General features: G+C 52.5%; 1 protein-coding gene across 1 annotated transcript; it reads left to right on the top strand.

Moving 5' to 3' along the window:
- The first annotated feature begins 1,252 nt into the window (after positions 1 to 1,252).
- Positions 1,253 to 18,554, top strand: INKA2 (inka box actin regulator 2). The gene is made up of 2 exons (XM_050746586.1): positions 1,253 to 1,492; positions 12,877 to 18,554. The coding sequence occupies exons 1-2, from the start codon at positions 1,436 to 1,438 to the stop codon at positions 13,711 to 13,713; spliced, it is 894 nt and encodes a 297-aa protein (XP_050602543.1). The 5' UTR covers positions 1,253 to 1,435; the 3' UTR covers positions 13,714 to 18,554.
- Positions 18,555 to 21,725: the final 3,171 nt, after the last annotated feature.

Genomic DNA, 21,725 nt, shown 5'->3' with positions numbered 1-21,725 from the left:
GGCACTCTTGGCTGCCACCAACGGACCGATCGCGGAACCGGCACCGTTCGTGCCTTCTCTGGTGTTCTTACAGTTGTCCCACTCAGAGACCTCAAATCCTGCCTGGGGCAAACTTTTCCCCGTTAATTACCTTGAAACAACACGTCGCTAATTGCCTAATTACTCTCTGTGCTCTGCGCCACCGTCCCCGGCTGGCCCGGCCGGGCGCGGCGTCTCCGCGCTGGGAGGGAGCAGCGCTGGCGCACGCGGAGCCGGGCGTCCAGGGCTGGGGCTGGGAAGAGCAACCCCGCCGGTCTGCCGAGCCCATCGGCCTATGGAGCCCATCGGCTGCAACTTCATCCTCCAGGGCCTGGCTGGCGCTCGAACGGTTCCTGTTCGGCTCGAATAACATCGGAGCATCCCAGCCTTTGAGCGCTTCGCCAAAGGCCAGAGCGTCAGCTAGGTTGACTGACGCCGAGCCCTGGGGAGAGAAAGGCTTGCTCCCTGCCCACCCCGGTGAAGGTCCCAGGGAAAACAGGCACATCCCCTACCCCGTTTCATGTTCTCATAAAAATCATCGTCTGAAATTACCGTGCTTACCGTGTGTGTGTGTTTACCTGTTTATCTCGCCTCCCCTTCTTCCCCATGTAAGTTCTTGAGAGCAGGGACCTCGCCTATCATACTCAGTATCCCCAGCCCTACAGCCTTGCCAGGGGCGCAGCCGACCCTCGGCGGCTTTGTGTGATAGGCGTGAACCGGCCAAGCGGCGGCGTCTCTGCTCCGCCTGAGAGGGCAGGGCTTCGAGGACCTCACTCTAGGAGTGAGGCGGGAGCCACATTCCCAGGGTCCTCTTCGGGGAGAAAAGAGCTTCTGAGGGACTTCTGGGGATGGCAGCGGAGGGGGTGGGGGTGTTTCCTTCCTGATCGGAGTTTGGGGAAAGGGACTGACACTATGGCACTCTGCCTCTTACTGACATGACACCGCTACCCAGTCCCTCCCAGTAAAAATGTGCTCTCCCTTTATGACCACACGAGGGTCATGTGCTTCGTTGGGGGCCGCCGTACGGCCTGGAATCACGATGTCCGCCGCCGCGCTGGCCGGGACCAGGTGTGTCCCCGCCAGCCCCAGTAGCTGCGCCCGGGTCCTGTGCAAACACCGTGGTAGGGCCGGCCTCGACCGCCCAGCCCGGCCCCCCGGCCGCCCTGCCCATTGGCTGAAGACAGCCCCCCTGAATTCTCATTGGCTGTCCCACTTTTCCCTCCGCCCTCAGCACCGACCGCACGCTGCCAGCCGCGGGGGAAGCGGCTCTAAGTCCCGGGCTCGCAGCGCAGGCTCAGCTTCGCGCGGCTAGCGCTACGGGCGCAGGGGCGGGGAGGCCGCCCGGCGCGCAGTTTCCAGTGGGGCCGGGGTCCCACCCGGGCACTCTCTGTTTGAACCGAACCCGACAAATGGGCGCATGACGATGGAGAGCAGGGAAATGGACTGCTATCTGCGTCGCCTCAAACAGGAGCTGGTAAGAGCGAAGCTGGCTCCCGGGCAGGGAGGACTGCTCCGCCCCGACGGGCACCTGGTCCCCGCCCGGGCACCCGGGGGGCCGGTGCGTAAGCAGGGCGGAGGAGGGCCAGGGAAGAGAGGGGAGGACGCGGGCCGGCAGGCAGAGAGCCGGGCTTGTCCTCAGGAAAGGGGGCCACGAAGAAACTTTGAGCAAAGATTTGTGATGAGACAAGAACAAGTGACAGAGAGACAGAGGGAGCAAGCCAACCAGGCTGAAATGTGACACAGAGAACCCCAGGGAGAAAACAGTGCACGCCCAGAGATGGCCAGGCACTCGGACGCAGTGGGGCCCCCGCACCGCCGACGCGGAAAGCGCGGGAGCCAAGGTCTGGGGAGCGAGACGCGGGCGCCCGGGTGCTGGGCTGCGCAGGCCGGCCTGGAGCGCGCCGGCGGGCGGGGCGCGGGGAGGAGGAGGGTGCTGGGGCCTGATCCCTGCCCGGGCACGAGGTCAGCGGGACTGCTAGCTCGAGGGGAGCCGGTACCACCCTGGGCCCCCAGCTCTGCTGGGCTTGGCAGAGCTGGCGCGGCTGCGGGGGCAGGCTTGGCCGGCGTCTGCCTGGGCTTGTCTGCCAGCAGGGAGGGGGCTGGCAGCTGGAAAGGCGGGGGAGGGCCCTGCGCTGGAGGAGGGGCTTTGCCTGGCAGATCGCGAGCGGGAGCTGCGGAGGCCCAGCCAGATGTCAGGTCTGGGCTTGGGGAGTGCACAGGGAGCGTTCGGAGGCCCTGGAGTGCAGGGAGGGGGAGAAATAACTCAGTCTGGGGAGGGGGAAATATCACCGAAGTCGGGGGAGTGGTGTCCGCTAAAGCTATGTTAGGGAGAGCCAGGTTGATTCTCACTGGCTTCATATACCACTACCCCCGCCCCCACGCCACCTGCCATCTTTCTTATTCCTTCACCCACCGGAATTCAGGCAAATGTTATGCACATACAGCCCCATCTCTGCTTTGCCCATCTCTCCTTCCACGAGGCTCTGTTGTGTCTTTGCCTTTCGTCTCTTTTTATCTCTTTTAGTTTGTCTCTCTTGGAGTCGACTCTTCTCAGTCTCACTTTTTTACTTTCTAGAGCCAGGGGCACCCAGGCCACACAACAGCAGACCTGCATCTAGAAAGGGCCAGCTTATGGCTCTCCGGATTCTGTGACAGCCTTTCCCACTCCCGCCTGCAAAGGCTACACTCTTCCTGCTTGGGAAGGAAATTGGCAGTGTGTTAGGGGCCAGCTCTGGGGGTGGGGGCAGAGTTTGAAACTGCAGGTGTTCTCACTGATGCTTCCTGACCAAGTCACCCTGCCACTCTTCCTGTCAGTCCTACTCCAGGGTCTGCCTGCTCACATCAACCATCATTTCTCTCTCTAGCCCTTCCTCCTGGAGCCCTTTCTGTGGTGACACTCAGATGCAAAAGTTACTGACTCAGAGAGATACTTCTTGAGAGACAGGAATATTCATTGCTGTTCTTCTGAACTTACACCATGCCCCTTCCCATAGTCGTTTGCACATGCTTCTCATGCCAGATTGGGATGGCTGGCCCCAGCCCACACGTACACATACACAATTCTCATTTTTTCCCATTTATGTGTGCAGTACCAGAAAGCAAGCTCAAGGTCATCACAGATAATGTCTGAGGTCCAAGACCCATGCTGAGAAAAGAATCTAATAGAATCCTCCTTTTTGTGCTTCGAGTTGGGGACTACACCACCCACCTCAGGATCTGCCTTAATGGAGGGTTTGTGGGTGTTCCTGGCATGGGCTCGAATTTTTAAATCCTGCTGATTTGCATTTTTTACAGCACTCTAGGTGGGAGGTGGTGAGGGGAGGAAGACAGAGACTACGGATGCCAGGAGAATAAAAAAGGCAACTAGAAATCTGCACTGAGCTGAGCTTCACATCTTGATTTGCACCCCCTCCTGCCAAGGACTTGAGCCCCCAATGCCTGGGAGGAGGAAAGGGAGAGGCTGAAGTCACTGAGCGCCCCATTAGCTTTCATTTGGCCCTTTGTCTGAGCAGCTTCAGCCTTTGACTCTCTTGGAGAGGAAGCCAAATGCCTGGCCTGGATCCCAGAATGACACTCAGATGGGAGAGCTCTGCACTACCCCCCATGGTGCTCCGCCCCCTCCTCAATGCCAGCCTGCTCAGAGAGGAGACAGAGCAGAAGGACAGACAGAGCTAGTAGAGTGTCACTTGCTCCCTGACACCTCAGTTCAGTGCTTAGGTAGCTGGGCCAAATCTCAGTGCCTTAGTATCCCCAACAGTAGCAAAAGGGAAACTAGAGCTGAATTAGCCCAGGGTCAGCCCTTTGGCTGCCTTGCCCAGGGACAGTAGGGATTGAATTCAATGCAGCTTGCTTGTGACTGGTGTTGACTTAATACCCTAGGTCACAATGGGGTGGGAAAGGAATACAGTTGGTTTCTGTCATGAGCTAGGGAGCTTTTGCACTGCAAATGGCCCATCCCAGGCAGGATCTCCCTTGCCACCCGGAAGACATTGTGTGCCTGGCTCTGCCCTTAGTTCATGTTTACACAGGCATGGCCTCCTGTAATACTGGTCAAGTTCTATGTTCATTTCTTTCAGTAAATTTCTCTCAAGAATCACACACTCTGCAGACACTGTGGGATAAACCTGCTGGAAAACAAAACATTAACAGGTTGTGAAATTATCTTTGTCAAGGGTGTTTTATGCTCCCCTTCTGCATCCTATCCCTGTCCTTGGCCCAGAAAATCTAGACAAGAAGAGTGTGTTTCTGAAAACCAAAGTAGTGGAACTTCCCAATTCCCTGAAGCAGAAAATGTCATTGTAACAGGTGAGCGCTGGGAGAAGGCTGAGGGTTTGGGGATCCTGGCTCAATTAGTTGATAAGTAGAGAGCTGGCCCTTTCCTTCTGCCTGGAAAGGGAAGGGGATCGGGTTTCAGGGATGAAATGTGGCAGGAGAAGTAGCAGCAGCTGACACAGTTCTTCATTAGAATGAGGGCTTGGGGCTGCAACAGCTCAGCAGGGAACACATCTCTTTTCTCCCTCCAGCCGCCAAAGAGGGGCCCTGCCTGAACACAGGCCTTGGGACCAGCTGTTCCATACACACAGCTCCCTTGTGGGCTGCCAATAAGTGGGGTAGACACAGGCACACAGACGAGGCAGATGTATGATGCTCACAGGGCATCCCTCGTGAGTTCAGATCTGTGTAGAACAAATAGAGTGCGTAAAGGCTGAGTGATCAGAGCTCATGAAGTACAGCCAGGCTGGGAAGGCTTCCTGGAGGAGGGAGAGGTTGCAGGAGGCCATCTCTGAGAATGTCTGTCATAGCTGAGGCATGGGGAAGCAGTTCTCTAGCTTTTAGTGGCCACAAGTCCAGGGGTTTCTGGCAAATGGGTAAGGACTGGGGCCTAAAGGCAAAATAAGGAGAAGAAAAGTAGGAAATGGAGAAGATACAGTAGGAACAGCCTTCAGATCTTGGGGCAAAAAGGCAAATTTCCTGAGGCAGAAAAAAGCTTTTGCAAAGGATCTCATAATGCATCTTCTTTGATGTTTAATGTTGGGGAAAGATGACTATGTGACTAGTTAGGCAGTGTGGTCATCGGGAAGAATGCAGAGTATAAGATTTGGGGTCAGACCAACTTCAACTTAAATCATGGCCCTGTGTGACCTTAATATATTACTTAACCTCTCTGTGCCTTGGTTTTCTCATCTCTAAAATGGGGGTTTAAAATACCTACTTTATATGGCTACTGTGAAGATCAAATGACAATTTAAGTGCCTCACCAACTGTATGTCCTTCACATGTAGCACAGTGTCTGATGTGTCGTAGGCACTTGGTAAACTGTTGATGATGGATTGATCAGACTGTTTTGTGTAAGAGTCATTCATAGATAGAACATGTTATTGAGTTCATACTGTGTTTAGGGCATTTACTGGGCACTGGCACTATCATTACAAACAAACAGACACAGATCCTGTCTTCAGGGAACACACAGTTTAATAGAAGATATAATAATAACATTACTTGATGTTAACATCGATATGCCAGACATATAATTTATGATGTCATTTAATTGCCAAAACAACACTAAGAAGTTGTACTTTCATTATTCTCACTTTATGAATGAGTCAATAAAGACATGCGAAGGTTAAGTCACTTGGTTAAAGTCATAGAGCTGGTAAGCGGAGGAGCCAGGATTCAGACCCCACCAGTCTGATTGCAGAGCTTATGTTCTCAACCGGTACATGTATGCAGACCTCTGGGGCAGAAATAGAGGATATTGTGTTATGTAACAAGCACAGGTTCAGTGCTCTGAGAGAGGGAAGTAAACTCCAAATGGGAGATTAGAGAAAGCTTCATGTCTTGGAAGAGGTAGCATTGGAACTAGACTTTGAGGGATACATAGGGACACGCACAGGAGAAGAACAGCAATCCAGGCAGATAATGAAACAACATGAGCAAAAGGTACAGAAGCTGAAGTGGTGGGGATGTCTGAAGAGCAGCTGGAGTTTGCCTAGAGCACAGGGTAAAATGCAGAGAAAGAGTGGGCAACAGTGCTGAAAGAGCTGTCGTGGACACACTCTGGATGTCATGCTAAAGAGTCTGGCCTTTTCTGTATGCATTGGAGAGCAGCCCTGGGATCCAGAAGGTGATATGGGGTAGAGGTGGAGGTGGAGGGAGGGAGGAAATTGAGGCAGGAGGATGAGTTAGAAGGTTATTACAAGAGTCAGCCAAGAGATACTGAAGGCCTGAACCAGAAAGGAAAAAAAGAAGGTAACTTCTTCTTGAGGTCCCTTGGATGTTCGAGGAAGTTGATTGACTGCAATGGAGAGGAGCTAAAGCTGGTCAGAGGGAAGAGGGCTTGCGGAGACTAAGAGGCAAGCTCCAGGAAGAGGCAGCATTGGAATCCCCTCTCCATCTGTCTGCCCCTTGCCTGAGCGTGTGACCCCCATAGATGGTTCTGTTGGGAAAGTGGGTCCATCCATTTCACAGCCCTCACTTTCTCCTTTCTTTACCCTCCTCTCTCCTACAGCTCTTGGCACAGTTTCCACTTTACCTTCCTGTTGAGAGTTCCAGCCAAGTGTGAGGGGCTGTGAAGGTCCCTATTCACTGAGCTGGAGAATGGGCCACTTGGCACAGTGGGGCTTTTCCCATTTCCGGCCCTCAGCCTCCTCCTAGCTTCCCCAGGGGCTGAAAGGAACTTTGTGGGGATCTTGTGAGTAATGGGGTGGGGGAAGTGAGGCAGGGCACACAGCCAGGCTCATGGGCAAAGCTGGAGCCTGTGTCAAAGGATTCTGGCTGAGCTGGGAGAGGGCGTGAGATGGATGGAAGGACGGCACAGCTGCGGGATCAGTCGGGGCCCAGGGGAGGGATTGGGAAGGGAGCCGAGGATGCCGGCGTCACATTTTCCCATCCCTGCTCCTCCCTCACCACAAAGGGCCCCAACAGGGCCCAGGGGGAGGGTGCTATCCATGGCCAGCTGACCCCACACAACCTCTGTGGGGCTCAGGGCTGGAAGTCCAGGACGGTGGGATCTGGTTCTGAACCGCATCTTCCCCTCCAACCCCAGGCAGGCAGTTCCTCTTCCCTCTTCAGATGACTTAGTGAAAGGGAGGCCTCGGAGCCCCTCAGAAGGATGACTTCACGTTCTTCCTCCCCATCTGGTGGTAACTGCCCTTTGCACTTCCTGCTGGCTGCCCTGGTTTCTTCTCACAACAATCCCAGGAGACTAAGAGGTCAGAGGTTACGATGACATGGAAAGCTCGTTGGCCTGGAGTGCGAAAGCCAGCCTTGGGGTCCCAGGTCTCTCACTAATAAGCCTCAAGACCCCAGGAACCACTGGTGGTGCTCAGGATGATGGAGGCGATACTCCAGGAAAGCTTTCAGTTTAAGATGTGTGTTGATAGGTGCCATCTGTCTACGGCAAGTGTAAACACTTCACACAAGTTCCTTCATAAGTACACTATTTACAGAAACAGATAAGAGATGTGTTCATGGAGACGAGGTCCTGTGTAGATAGGGTGAAAATCATGAAGGAGGTCTGGGGAGGAATGCTGGGAAACACTGAGGGAGAAGATGGACCTCCCAGCCCCCTGGTTCCCTAATCCATTACATGGGGATAACTCCACCTGCCTGGCCTCAGAGTTTAGCTGTGGGGATCAGGCAGTGCAGAGAAAAGGGCTAGTGCTGACACCAGGAGATGTCATCTGAGGTTCAGAACCCCAGGCCCAAAAGGTGGGCGATTTTGCCCAAATGTCATGTGGCCGAGTAAGTCAGGTCTCCAGATGAGTGTGGAGCCCTTCACAAACACCAGGCGGGTGCCTGTCGTGCTACAGCTCTCATACAGCGAGGAACCCAGAGGCTGGTTTCAACTGCAGCCGTGGAGACTGAAGTTTGACATGCAGACTTCCGGAGACGCTGAGGGTGGGGGAGGGACTGTGGGGTGGTGTGGAGGCAAGGAGCTGGTGAGAAGACCTTTCCTGGCTTTTCACAGAAGGGATTCCCACAATCTTCATTGGAATATGGTTATTAAGGGTTTTACCTTTGATGGTGGAGCAGGTTGGTTCCCTCTCTCTCTCTCTCTCTCTCTCTGTGTGTGTGTGAGAGAGAGAAAGAGAGAAAGAGAGAAAGGAGAGACTAGGGGTGGGTTAAAAGGAGGTGGCTGTTGGATCCATTCCCCCTCAAACTAATCAGGACCAGGTCGACCTTCTTGTGAATTCTCCCAGCTGACACCTGAGAGCAAGTTAGGTATGATTTGGTGCCTGTTCTGAGGAAGAACCTGAGGCTCCAAGACATTAAGAGGCTCCGGAGGAACTCTGCACCCTGCAGCCTGGAGATGGATTTAGAGCTACTCATGTTTGCTCGGGATTTTGTCTATCTGAGCTGGCCCCTCTCCTTTCCTCTACCCGCCTCACTGTCCGCTTTCTTCCTCCTTTTGGTCCCGAGGCAAGGGAAGCCCGGGGACCTGAGAGGGTCCCAAGCTCTGGAAGAAGAAGGCAGATCCCAAGCTTGGCCTCCGACTCTTCCTTCTTGGGTGACGGCATCCCCTGGGGTCAGCCAGGAAAGGCTGTTCTGCTGGCTCCTCTCTTAGTCAAGACCCAGCTGACACTCCTGCCCCACCACTGCCGTGGTCCTCTCAGGTTCCCCCAACTCCTCCTTCCCTTCTCATCCCTCTCCCAGATGCCTTCTTGCCCTTCAGTGTCGGCACCCTGGATGTGGCTGGGCTGAGCGTGGCTGGGAGTGGGCAGGAGGGTGCCAAGACTTCCCTTCCTTCTCTCCCAGCCCCTGCATGGGGCAGAGGTGGGGAGGGAAAGACAGGACCTTCTCCTTGTGCTTCTCCTTGATTAGACCAGATATAAGGAACGGAATCCTGTCATGACTATGTGCTAAGTTTCACCAAGGAAGAAATGTTGTGGAAGTACATGGGAAGTCTTAAATTAACAGCCAGAATTCACCTAATGCTTTCTTGGTTTCATGCAGATACACATTACCTCACTTAATCTGCACAATAGCTTATGAGGCAGAAACTGTTATTCCCATTTTAAAGAATGGAGAAATTTGGCTGGGTGCGGTAACTTCCGCCTGTTAGCCGAGCACTTTGAGAGGCTGACGTGGGAGGATGGCTTGAGTCCAGAAGATCGAGACCAGCCTAAGCAACATGGTGAAACCCTGTCTCTACAAAAAATACAGAACAGTTAGCTGGGCATGCTGGCTTGTGCCTGTAGTCCCAGCTACTTGGGAGGCTGAGGTGGGAGAATTGCTTGAACCCAGGAGGCGGAAGTTGTGGTGAGCCGAGATTGTGCCACTGCACTCCAGCCTGGGCAACAGGGCAAGACTCCGTCTCAAAAAAAAAAAAAAAAAAAAAAAAAGAATGGAGAAATTGAAAAACAGAATGTAAATAACTTGCCCAGGTCACACAGCTACTACATGGCAGAGCTGAGATTTGAACTTTGTTCCATTGTCTCCAGAACCCAAGTTCTTAACCAATACAGAATATTATTTTGCAGATGGGTGCAGTTTCAGCACTTGCTTACTTACATAGGGCCTCTGTTTTATGGGCAGCTTGAATTCATGCATACCCACACATTCATTCTCACTGGAAAACTGTGCAAAATGTCAGCATTATTTCCTCTGGATTTTTCCACACTGGAAGAGATTGAATGGGGTCATTTCATTCCTCCCTCTACCTCCGACCTGGGCTGGGTTTAGCCTTCTGGAAGGAAGCCTGCCAGTTCGGACTCCTTGCCTCTGGATGAAATGAAACCTTGGGAAGCAGCCCTGGCTCTTTCTCCCTGTGTAGTGAGTTACTATCTGAGGGTAGCAAGCAGCCTGGAGGGTGATCTGGGGTGGTCAGTGGTATTCAATATATGTTTTATGCGTATGTAGCAAGTGCCAGGTGCTAGCGAGGTTCTGGGCTGACATGCTGATGTATAGATCTCAGCCCCTGTCCTCAAGGAGTAGATACTCAATACATATTTCACAAGGGACTGAGCATTTAAACGCATAGAGGACATGGGGTGAGTACATAAATGGCAGGACTACAGAGAAGAGCATATTAAATATCACAGAAGATTTCTAACAGGAGCATGGGGGGTACGTCTCAGGGAGTAGGGATATGCGTGGAACTGAAAGTTGAAATTCTGTCCTGGAGGATCTTGACTGCAGGACCAAATAGTTTGGATTTGAGTCTGGGCATTGGAGAGCCATGAAGATGACAGAAGATGTGTGCTGGGAAGACTGATCAGGTGCCCATGTGTCTGGCGGTTCGGAAGCCGTCTAGGAGGCTTCTGCAGCATTCCTGAGGATGGAAGGAAAGATATGTGACATTTGCGGGAGGAAAAATCCAACATGAGTAAGTTGGACAGGAGCAGGGGTAGTTGAATGGAGAGGCCAAAAATGACTGAGGCTCTAGGTAGGGAAGACAAGGAAAGTGGTATTGGAGGAAGGGAGAGAATAGGGAAGTCAGAGGGAGAAGCAGCTTGCAAGGGAGGAGCTGAGTTTGGTTTGGGGCTTAGAGTCTCCTCTGACTCTGCTCTAGGTCTTAGTAGCTGTAGCTGAGTGCTTCCAAAAGGAAGGGGTCAGGAGAGTAGAAGCAAAGAGGCCAGAGAGAGGGGCTGTCAACATGTGCATCTGTCCCACAGGCTCCGTGTCCCTTGCTGCTGCTGCCACCGCCGCCACTCAAATGGTGTAACCTCTGGCAAATCCCAGGGCTGTCAGGGCCTGGAACTGCCATTTCTTCTTGCCTGTCTTGGGGAAAGTGCATAAAGCATGGGCAATCTCCACGCCCCAGCAAAGGCCTCCTTGCCCTCAAGGGCAGTCAGCCCTCCACTGTTCTTTAGTGTTGCTTCTGCTGGCTTATTGAGAGCCTGGCTGGAATCTCCCATCCCCAGCAGGGCCAGGGTTGGCAGGGGAGGATTTGACCCAGAAGCCTGAGAGGGTCAGCTGTAGCCCAGCCCGGCAGAGCCTCTGTGCCTGCCCTTCCGATCCCTCCATCTTCTGCGTTTAGCTCTATGCATTAAGACAAGCTTGGGAGGTAAGATGATCCCGTGGGTCTCTGGGGGGCTTAAGAAACAGATGGTCCCCGCACAGGAGGTTTGCTTTTGGTAACTTGATCAGGAGCTGGGGAGGGAGCTGGCAGGACCAAGGCAGCTTGGGCCCAGGAACTGGGAACCTTGTGAATGTTATCAGACACAGTCCCCCCGCCCCCATGCAGCCTCCAAATTCGGCCCTCACCCAAGTCAATCTCTCAGCCCCTTCCAGCTGGCAGCCGGGACTCAGGCCTTAGACACCCACAAAGGGGCTGGGAGAATTGGCCCCCAGCATCCCACTCTGGCTTGGCCAGGGCAGCAGAGCCAACTGGGCTGAGAAGGCAGGAAGAGTGTTGAAGCCAAGTCTGAGAACAGCTGAGAGAGGACAGGTGTTTGGCAGGGAGAGGCAGGCTGAGCAGCACTGGGTTTTCAGCAAACAGGAGTTTCCTGGCCTCCTTGTCTCCCTTCTGATGAGTCAGACGTGAACAGCAATTGCAGGAAACCCCAGGCCTACCCTTTCTCTTGGGGAATCGGAGCTCTTCCTTGTCTCCTAATGCCCTTTTCAGCCCTTCTTCACTGTCCTATAGAGGACAGAGTAGCCTTAAAGTCCAGCTCTGGGTGCAGGTAGCACACACCTGTGGTCCCGGTTACTCAGGAGGCTGAGGCCAGAGGACTACTTGAGGCCAGGAGTTAGAGGCTGCTGTCTACTATGATTGTGTCTGAGAGTAGCCACCACTGTGCTGCAGCCCAGCAAACATAGCAAGACACTGTCTCCAAAAAAAAAAAAAAAAAAAAAAAAGCCTAGCTCCACTGCCCAGCCATCTCGAGTCTCGAGGTAGTATAGGTTTGGGTATTCCTTATCTGAAATGATTAGGGCCAGAAGTGTTTTGGATTTTGGAATATTTGCATATATATAATATCTTAGGGATGTATAAGAAGATACCTTAGGGATGGGACCCAAGTCTAAATATGAAATTTATGTTTCATATACATCTTATACACATAATCCAAAGGTAGTTTTATACAATATTTTAAATAATTTTGTGCATGAAAGAATTTTGACTGTGTTTTGGCTACCACTTACCACGTGACATCAGGGTAGAATTTGCCACTTTCGGTCATATTGTGTCTCAAAGTTTTGGATTTTGGAGCATTTTGGCTTTCAGATTCTTGGAGTAGGGATGTTCAACCTCTATTTGGTAGTTAGGACTACAGCATCTGGAGTGGGACAGTACCATGTTTGAGTCCCAGCTCTATGAGCTGTGTGACGTTACGTAAGTTACTTCACCCCCTCCAGCTTACTCATTTGTTAAGAAGAGAAAATAGCAACCTCATAGGATCTATATAAAGATGAAATGAGATGAAGCACATAGAGTCCTTAGCACAATTCTTGTTACAAAGCAGAGGAAGAGGGCTCAGACTCAAAAAAGGATGAGGATGGCCACTACAACTCTGTGCACTTCAGGCTGATCTCAGTCCCACCTCTTACTACCTTATCTTGGGCAAATTACCTGTGAAATGGGAACAGTACTAGTCACTACCTCATAGGGTAGTTGGGGAGATGAAATATGTGTGTGTGGGGTGTGTGTGTGTGTGGGGTGTGTGTGTGTGTGTGTGTGTATGGGGTGGGGGGAGCCTTCTCAGGACAGTGCCTGCCTTAGCTAGTTAGCTACCATTATTATTTCCTTTACCCAGCACTGATCTGCACTGCACTAGGCTATAGAGAGATGGGGCTGGTGGCAGGCTGGATGACCCTGGAAGTGCATGTTTCAGTGGGGGACCCAGGTTCAGGGCTGGGAGAGGCACTGCTGCCCCCTGTGGCTCATAGGCCCCATGCTTTCTCTCTCCCTCGCAGATGTCCATGAAGGAGGTGGGTGATGGCTTACAGGATCAGATGAACTGCATGATGGGTGCACTGCAAGAACTGAAGCTTCTCCAGGTGCAGACAGCACTGGAACAGCTGGAGATCTCTGGAGGGGGTCCTGCACCAGGCAGCCCTGAAGGTCCCAGGACCCAGCGCGAGCATCCTTGTTGGGAGGGTGGCAGGGGTCCTGCCAGGCCCACAGTCTGTTCCCCCTCTGGTCAACCTTCTCTTGGCAGCAGCACCAAATTTCCATCCCATAGGAGTGTCTGTGGAAGGGATTTAGCTCCCCTGCCCAGGACACAGCCACATCAAAGCTGTGCTCAGCAGGGGCCAGAGCGAGTGGAACCGGATGACTGGACCTCCACGTTGATGTCCCGGGGCCGGAATCGACAGCCTCTGGTGTTAGGGGACAACGTTTTTGCTGACCTGGTGGGCAATTGGCTAGACTTGCCAGAACTGGAGAAGGGTGGGGAGAAGGGTGAGACTGGGGGGGCACGTGAACCCAAAGGAGAGAAAGGCCAGCCCCAGGAGCTGGGCCGAAGGTTTGCCCTGACAGCAAACATCTTTAAGAAGTTCTTGCGTAGTGTGCGGCCTGACCGTGACCGGCTGCTGAAGGAGAAACCAGGCTGGGTGACACCCATGGTCCCTGAGCCCCGAACCGGCCGCTTACAGAAAGTCAAGAAGCGGAGCCTTTCCAAGGGCTCTGGACATTTCCCCTTCCCAGGCACCGGGGAGCACAGGCGAGGGGAGAATCCCCCGACAAGCTGCCCCAAGGCCCTGGAGCCCTCACCCTCAGGCTTTGATATTAACACAGCTGTTTGGGTCTGAATCCTAGAGACAGAAAGTTGACTGAACCTGAAAGGGCCAGGTCCCAGTGCTGGGCCCCTGGGGAGGAGGGAGGGTGGGCGGTATGGCTCCCGAAAGCCCAACTCCAAGTTCCTTTCCCCCAGAAAGCAGGGAGAAGCCAGAGCTCTTGGCTCTGGGCTGAAGGGAATGTGGTTGGGAGAGGCTGTCTTGGGGGCTGGCTGGTGGAGCAGGTAAAAGTAGCTGGAGAGCGAGCTCTGTGTGTGTGTGTGTGTGTGTGTGTGTGTGTGTGTGTGTGTGTGTGTCTGGCATGCACACACTCACTTTGGGGCTGGAGGTGACAGTAGGTGAGGGCAGGGGAAGAGATCAGAAAATCCCTCTGACATCTCCACTGCCCCCGAAGACCTCCGTTGAACATTCTGTATGGAAAAGAGCCCTGAAGCATCAGGTTTCCCAGATAGGCCCCCGAATAAAGACCTGTCTATGGCTCTCCCAACCTTCTGTCGGCTTCTTTGGCAAGACATTGCTCTAGGCACAGGGACTGAACCCCGGGCCTCCTGGGACTGGAGCAGCAGTGAGGCAAAACCCGACCGGTCATCCCTTCCTGCCTTGGAGGTTTCAGTCCATACCTGGACCCTGAGAAAATGAGCTAAATGAGTACAGTGTGTAAGGAACAGCCGGGGAAGCCCTAGACACTCCCCCATGCACATGGGAGGAAGGATGTAGACATAGCATTGGACCGTTTGAATGCCTTTTCATCTCCATGGTCCCATTTGAAAGTGAGTGAGGCAGGCAGGCATGATCCCATTTTCCAGATAAGGAAACAAGCCTAGATACGCTACCTGTCCAGGAACAACTGCAGCCAGGAGACAGAAGAGCCTAGGCCTGACTGCAGAGTAGAAGCTGGACCCTGGAGTTACACACTCCTCCCCAACTGTTCGTAGCGCCCTGCAGGCCAGGCGCAGTGGCTCACGCCTGTAATCCCAGCACTTTGGGAGGATGAGGCAGGCAGATTACCTGAGGTCAGGAGTTCAAGATCAGCCTGGCCAACATGGTGAAACCCCATCTTTACTTTAAAAAATATAAAAATTAGCCAGGCGTGGTGGCACACGCCTGTAAACCCAGCTGCTCGGGAGGCTGAGGCAGGAGAATTGCTTGAGCCTGGGAGAGGGAGGTTGCAATGAGCCAAGATCATGCCACTGCACTCCAGCCTGGCTAACAGAGCAAAACTGTCTAAACAACAACAACAACAACAACAAAAACAGTTCTTAGCACCCCGCACCCCATAGCCCCTGTCTCCTGCACTTAACTCCCACCTGGGTCAAAGAACAGTCAATTCACCAGTGAGGTAAAGGTGAACCCAGAAGAAATAGCCACTTGATTATAAAATTCCTAGCTCCATTCCGTGGCCGCCGCCTCACTAGACGCAGCAGCCCCAGGCCTCCTGTTCCCTCCTCACCCAGAGGCGGCCGGACGGAGGGGGGAAGGGCAAGGTGGCAGCTCAGCTCCGGTTTTTCTAAAGCCGCTCTGGGCACGTGGCCCAGGAGGGCCGCCTAGGACCACCCTGGGAAGCCACTGTCCCTCCCACTCCAGCAGGGAACACTCACTGGCTGGGAAAAGACAATGTGGATCTTCTCTTGGGCTGAGCAAGCCGGGAGGGCATACCCTCCCACTGCCCCCTCTGCCTCCCGCCAATTGTCCCACAGCCTGATGGGGTGTGACAGCTGCAATTAGGGGCAGGATGCCTTCCCACCCTCAAAGCATTAATAGCCAGTTGGAGAGGCAAAATAGTAAGAAAAGCCTCTTCTGCTTGCTTCCTGGATCCCTGGGGAGAGTGGAGAGAGGGGCAGAGCTCAAGATGGGGTTATGGGGGCGCAGCCACGGTGGTTAGGGTCACCCTCAAATCCTACGCAAATGGTAAGATGTTTCATTTTTGGTGGGGGAGCTACAGGAGGGGGAAGGCGCTCATGCTTTTTGGGTTTTGTTGAGCACTTACTATCTATCTGTCAGGTAGTGTGCACATCTCTCAAACTTAGAATGACCCTAGAAGGCACTCTTCTCCAGACACATCTATGGAGGTTATTAGGGGTCATGTAAACTACCCAGATTAGGCTGCTAGCAAAGGAAAGGACAGAGATTTAAACAGAGGGTTGGGTTATCTGGCTCCAAAACCCCTGTCCTTTTCTTGCTAATTCTCTACCTGGAGTTTGCCAACTGAGCAAGCCCATTCTGGTGGAGCCAGCCCTTGCAAATCCTTTGTGTCTTCCCAGAGAATACTAACATTTCAGTTTTGAGTGAGGGAACGTTTGCTGTGGCTGCCTTTGGAGGTGGAGATGGTGGAGGTGGTGGTGGTAGTGTGTGTGTGTGTGTGTGTGCACACACACAAAGTGCATGTGAAGATTCCACCTACTGAATCATGAGAGGAGGAGGTCATGGGCTGCTGGCTGGTGGAGAAGCCAACTAGCATATTATTCAAGATGCCACCAGCTCCAAGTCTGGAATGAGTCTATGGGAAACCAAGGTACTTCTTGGACATTCGTCTACAATTCACCTGTTTCGTGGACTGGTCACAGTGGTTTGGATAAATTGAACAAAACTTTATGAACACCTCCCAACACCAGGCGTTGTTATAGAAAGCTAAGAACAGAGCAATGAAAAGGACCCAACTCCTGCTCTCAAACGGATGCAGTGGAAAATAAGCAGACTTTGAACCATTGGTTAGTCAGAAGAGACTCGGGGGACTGAAAACTTATTTCAACTTGGGCCAGAACAAAAAATTCGGAAGCAACACTTGCTGTCAACTTGATTTACAGGTGCCAGCACCTTCCCCTCTGTTATTTCCTTCTCACTACACACTGAAAGCGGTTGCTCTTGTTTTACATGGACAGGCTCAGAGAAGTTAAGCAGCTTGTCCAGGGTCACATAGTGGTAGAACTGGGATTGAATCCGTTCCAACTGACTTGCAATCTTGTACTTTTCAGACGATCCCACTAATTGTCCATATCTGTTCCAAAGCCAAATCAAGAGGAACAAGAGCAAAATCTGTCCTCCCATATTATCCATGGTCCTGCGTGGATCATAAATGGCATGCTGACTGTCCAATGGAGGAGACTTACTTTTCCCTTCCCCCTGGACACCTGCCACGGCAATGACAGAGGCTATATTTTACTGTAGTGGAGGGAAGAGGTGAATGTGAATGCCTAGGGCCTAAGTATACAGGAAGGTGTAGGGAGAGGGAAGCAGTGTGTATGTGGAGGAGATAGTGGAAGTAAGCAGAGAGAAATCAGACAGCTTAATTCTTCCTTTGAGGGAGCACTTTGTGGTTAATTAGGACATGCAAATGAGCTAGAAGCTCATTTAATACCCTCCCTGACATGTAGCCCCACCCCGCACCTGGCCCACTTCCCCGGCAGGTACAAGGGCCACCTGATTGGCCCAGGTATCTGTGGAGGGTTCCACCTGCTTCTTTGTGGCCCAGGGAACAGAAAAGAGTCCCTGCTGGGCATGGCTAGTGGGGCCTGCCTGGTCTCCCTCCTCCCTTTCTCTTCCCAACCTTTCAGACCTGGGACCTCTCTTTTCCGTCCCCCTCAGACACTTCCCCTGTGCCCCACCCCTTAGGGTGATCTCTGAACCCAAACTTGTCCCAAGGAAGGTTGCTGTGTCCTCTCCACATCCCCACCTCCTCCCCGGGGCCTTGGGACTTTCCCAAGTCACACCATCATTTCCTTTGTGCCCTGGACAAGAGCAAGACACAGCCTGTCCCCACCTTCTCCAGAGCAGCCAGAACCCACCTCAGGTGCCTTCCCCATGCAGTGCAGTTAAGGCACTTCTGCCAGCACCATGGTATGAGCACTAGACTTGGAGTTAAGATTGGAGAGCCCTCTCTGTCACTGCGGAAGCTTAAGCATGTTGCTTGACCTCTCTGAACCTCATGTTTCTCATCTGTGAAAGGTGATAATGTGGGGCTGCTGTGAGATTTAAAGGACATAATGCACCTAGGGTCCAAGCACTGCATGGACCAAAGTGGAAGCTCAGCAGATACTGGACTACCCATCCCCTTAGTAGAGGCACTAACCATGTCACCCAAGGCAAAAGTGCTTTAAAAAAAAAAAAAAAATGCTTTCTCTGAGCGTTGGTCTCTTCTGTCAAAATATTTATATTGATTTAATATCCCACAGGATTGTAGCAAGGATCGGAGAAGACAATAGGTGACATGTTTTTGTACACTGTAAAAATACTACCCACCCAGATGGGCTATTTGCTAAATGGCAAATTTACAGTGTTCCCCAAACGATGACATGTACTGGGGAGGCGGGGGGTGTGGAGGTGGGGAAGGGCTGAGCTGGAGAAAAGGTGCTTGAGGACCCGACGGCCTAAGGACCTGCTCTTGGAAACATTCCCACCCACTACACCCTAGCTGCCCCTCACAGTCAACCCTTAAGGACCTCAAATTCTTGGCAAGGGGTAAAGAGTTGAAGGTGCCAAGTCCTAGTGGTTTTGAGAAGCCTCTGGTCTGCTCTTTCTGCTCTCTAAAGCCCTAGTTGCCAGAGTCCCCTACAGCCCCCACATCGCTCCCTTCCTCCTGCCCTCCAGCCACCCTGGAAACTAATGGCCTAAAGGTGCTGTGGCTGTCCTCCTAAAATCCATTCCCTCCTGATGAGATGGAGGAATCTGTGAAGCCCGCCTTCATGAGAGGTCTCAGGGCTCAGGCTGGTGCTGCCAGAGAAAGGGTGACTGAGCCAGAAAGGCCTAGGGGTAAGAAGCTCAAACTGCAGTCATCCCCTTAGCACGATTATTAGGATGTCCCTTGCTTTCCTTCTGCCTCCTCCACCCAACCCCTAAAATAAACAGTATGATGAAGCCTCTCTTCCAGATTCCCTCTGGATTTGACAGAGGACTTACTTCCTGGCTCTCTACCCTTCAGTGAGTCCTGACATATCACTCTGTCCACCCCCTCTAAGCCCCAGATCTACATACCACAGCTCTGGAGCACACATGTACATGCACGGGCACCACAATGAAGTCGGCCTTGCCAATGTCCCCAAAACAAAGTCCCTGCCTTCTTACACTCTTCTCTCCCACTGGAGTCCTCCTCGTCCCCGCCACCAAACACACACACTGTCCCCTGAAAGTGCCTCTGTGTTCCTGGTCGGAGAGGACACTGAAGAGCAGTGTGTCCCTGAACACAGTTTGGGGCAATACTCATTTGACAAGGGAACCATAACAATCACCGCATGCTTTCCCTTTTCCTTGCATCTTTGTCTGAGGAGAAAGAGCAGAATTCTATGCCTGGCTTCAGGCCACAGCTGCGCACAGTTCCTGGCTTCTACTCACGGAACCTATTCACCTATATGCCCCTCTGGGCCTGTGCCTCAAGATACTGGCCCTTTACAGGGACATACCAGAAACACTGCCAAAAACCAGCTCCTGTGAACTCTACACCCCCACTCTCTCTGGTTCTACCCACCACGACCTGGCTCTGGGCTGTCTGCCTTGCCCCTTTTTGAGTCTTCTCCACTCTGAATGTGATAACCCCAGCTTCCTTCAACTGGCCAGGGAAGGGCGGCTCAGGAGCCCATCTGAGGCTGCCTGGGGGCTGCTAGTTTGCAGGAGAAGCTGTCCTCATCCAAAGGAAGAATCAAGTTTTGTTTTCCTGTGGTTCCCTTGCTTCCCCCCGCCTCGCCTTGAGCTTTCGCTTGGGCCCCTTCCCATGCTTCTACTTGAGCCCCACCTGCCCCACCGCCGCCTCCTGCTCAGGGTCTGAAGGACAGACGATTGAATGCGGGATCTGTCTGCGAGCTCCTGTCACTTCATCCTGTTTCCTGTCTTCCCTGGTGTCTAGCCCAGTCCTGCCCAATTAGATCCCACCCACTTTACCCTCCAAGGTGATGGGCTGAGTGTGCCAAGCTTGGGTTCTTTTCATGCCACTAGGTCTTTGCATATGCTGTTTCCTGAGGAATCCAGTTCCCCCACTGCCAGTACTTATTTTGTAAGTTACTTCTGTGCATGTTTGTCTTCCCCTCTACGTTGCTGTACCTCCTGGGTGGCAAATACTCATTATTCATTTCTGTACCTCTAGTACTGAGCACAGGGTTCCCATGTGACCTCCACTTCTCAAACTGAGCCCTGGGCTGAGCCCATCCCCTGCTTCAGGGAAGACCAGCAGTCAAGGCCTCCTTAGCTGCCTCCTAAAGCCTGTTTTTCACTCTTGTCCTCAGCCCATTCTCCAGAAGAGGGGGAGCTGTGGTCAGTCACTTTCAAGAGAACAGGAAAACTCTCTGTCCCCAGCACCCTCTCCAAGCTGTTGGGCAGTCCCCTTTGTCCCTGGCCTGGTGCTCTGGCTTCTCCACCCTAGCTTCCCAGGCCAATTCTATTTTAATGTAGGCCGTCTGGTGAGCCTTCATCCTCACCCCTCCCACTCAGCTCTCTGTCCCCATTGTCATGCTATTATTGGCTATCCAGAACTCAGGCCCTTCAGATGATCACAGCCACTTCCCACATCTACTCAATCCCAAGTGGGTCCCAATTTCCATTCCAGAGGAAGTCACCTTTACCCTATCCTCCATGTTTTTTCCCTTTCTTCCTCGATCCCTTGCCACTCGTCTTCCTGGCTGGGTTCATCTCCTTGTCCTTTTAGCAATATCATCTGGTCCCAGATTTACCCTACCCAAAGATTTTTTCTAACTTGCTATGCTGGTGGCCCCACTGGGGACATTGAGTCTGCTACATTCTCCTCCCATCATTGTGATTATGGAGGGAGGGTCAGGGCAGGGCAATGGGGAAGGAAGTTGAGAGCTGGGTGTTCAGCGCCTTCCATGCCTCCGGCTCCACTACTGGCCACACTCCAGGCATTGTCTCCCTACCAGGGATTGAGCTGCCAGTAAGGCAGCAGGAGTATGGTCATTTGTGTAGAAGAGGTAGGAAAGTGGGGGGTGGGGGATGGGCAGATAGGCATTAAAAAAGCAGCAACAGAAGTTCTTCCAAATGGAGTAACGGCAACTGAAATCCCTGCATAGCCTCAGCTCCCTGAGCAGAGGTGCCAAAGCTAGTATCATCCCCCAGATCACCTCCCTGTCCTGGCCCAGGGCCTCCACTTGCACTCCCACACCATACAACTGGCCTAGGGAGCTGAGTTATCATAGTAAGCAATGGGCCAGATTGACTTAAGCAGGTGTTAGAATTCTTGCTCTGAAGTTCCAAGCATCTGTTAAGTCAATTCATATTCCAGAAAATAAAATTCGTATCCCAGTTAGGCTTTATGTCAGTGATTTCAAGGGCCCAAATAATTCCAAAGCTTCTGACCTAGGCTTCAGGACCCTGCTGGGAGTATAAGGATCAAGTATCTTCTGTAAATTTCTCCATGTACATGTATCCCCTCTCCAAGGAAGACAGGTAGGTCCCAGTGCCTAGTACACTATTCCAAGTCCTACTTTCCATTGAGAAGGCTGCATGCTTAGAGTTCCCTTGATCCTGGTGGCTGCGTCAAACTCCCCAACCTGTGCAACTGGAGACATTAGTGATGCTAAGGGTTACAGAAGTGTGGCCTGTGCCCTTCCTCTCACCCACAAGAGGTCTGATGATGGGATCCTGGTGGGAACATTGGCAGCTAACAGATGGGGGTGGATTAAGGCAGAGTCCCCACTAAGCCTTCTCAATAAGATATGGTAGATCACTAGGATGGGATAGAGGGGCTGCTGTTTCATGCTGTTCCTGAAGAGTAGAGAGGAAAACAGGGAGGATACCAACAGTCTGCCTGCCCAGTAGGAGCCAGGTCCTCTGCTAAAGAGTCTGAGAAGAGCAGAATCATGTCAGGTGAAGCAGACGAATACAGGGGCAAGAAAAAGAGATTTTTCTCTTCAATTTTCTTTAACATCTTTGAGGGCCAAACAATTAATGCTGGTTCCCTTCTAAGTGGAACATTTGTCTGGGAGTCATGGCCTTAGAGGTCATCTTCATTAGAGAAAGGGGGGAAATGAAGTGAGAAATGAAGAGTGAGAGAACCATCGGAATTCATACACAGTAACCCTTAAAACTGT

This window comes from Macaca thibetana, chromosome 1 (genome assembly GCF_024542745.1).
Source record: "Macaca thibetana thibetana isolate TM-01 chromosome 1, ASM2454274v1, whole genome shotgun sequence".
Lineage (NCBI taxonomy): Eukaryota > Metazoa > Chordata > Mammalia > Primates > Cercopithecidae > Macaca > Macaca thibetana.
Note: the sequence above shows the minus strand (reverse complement) of the source record. Positions and strands in the feature narration are given on the sequence as shown.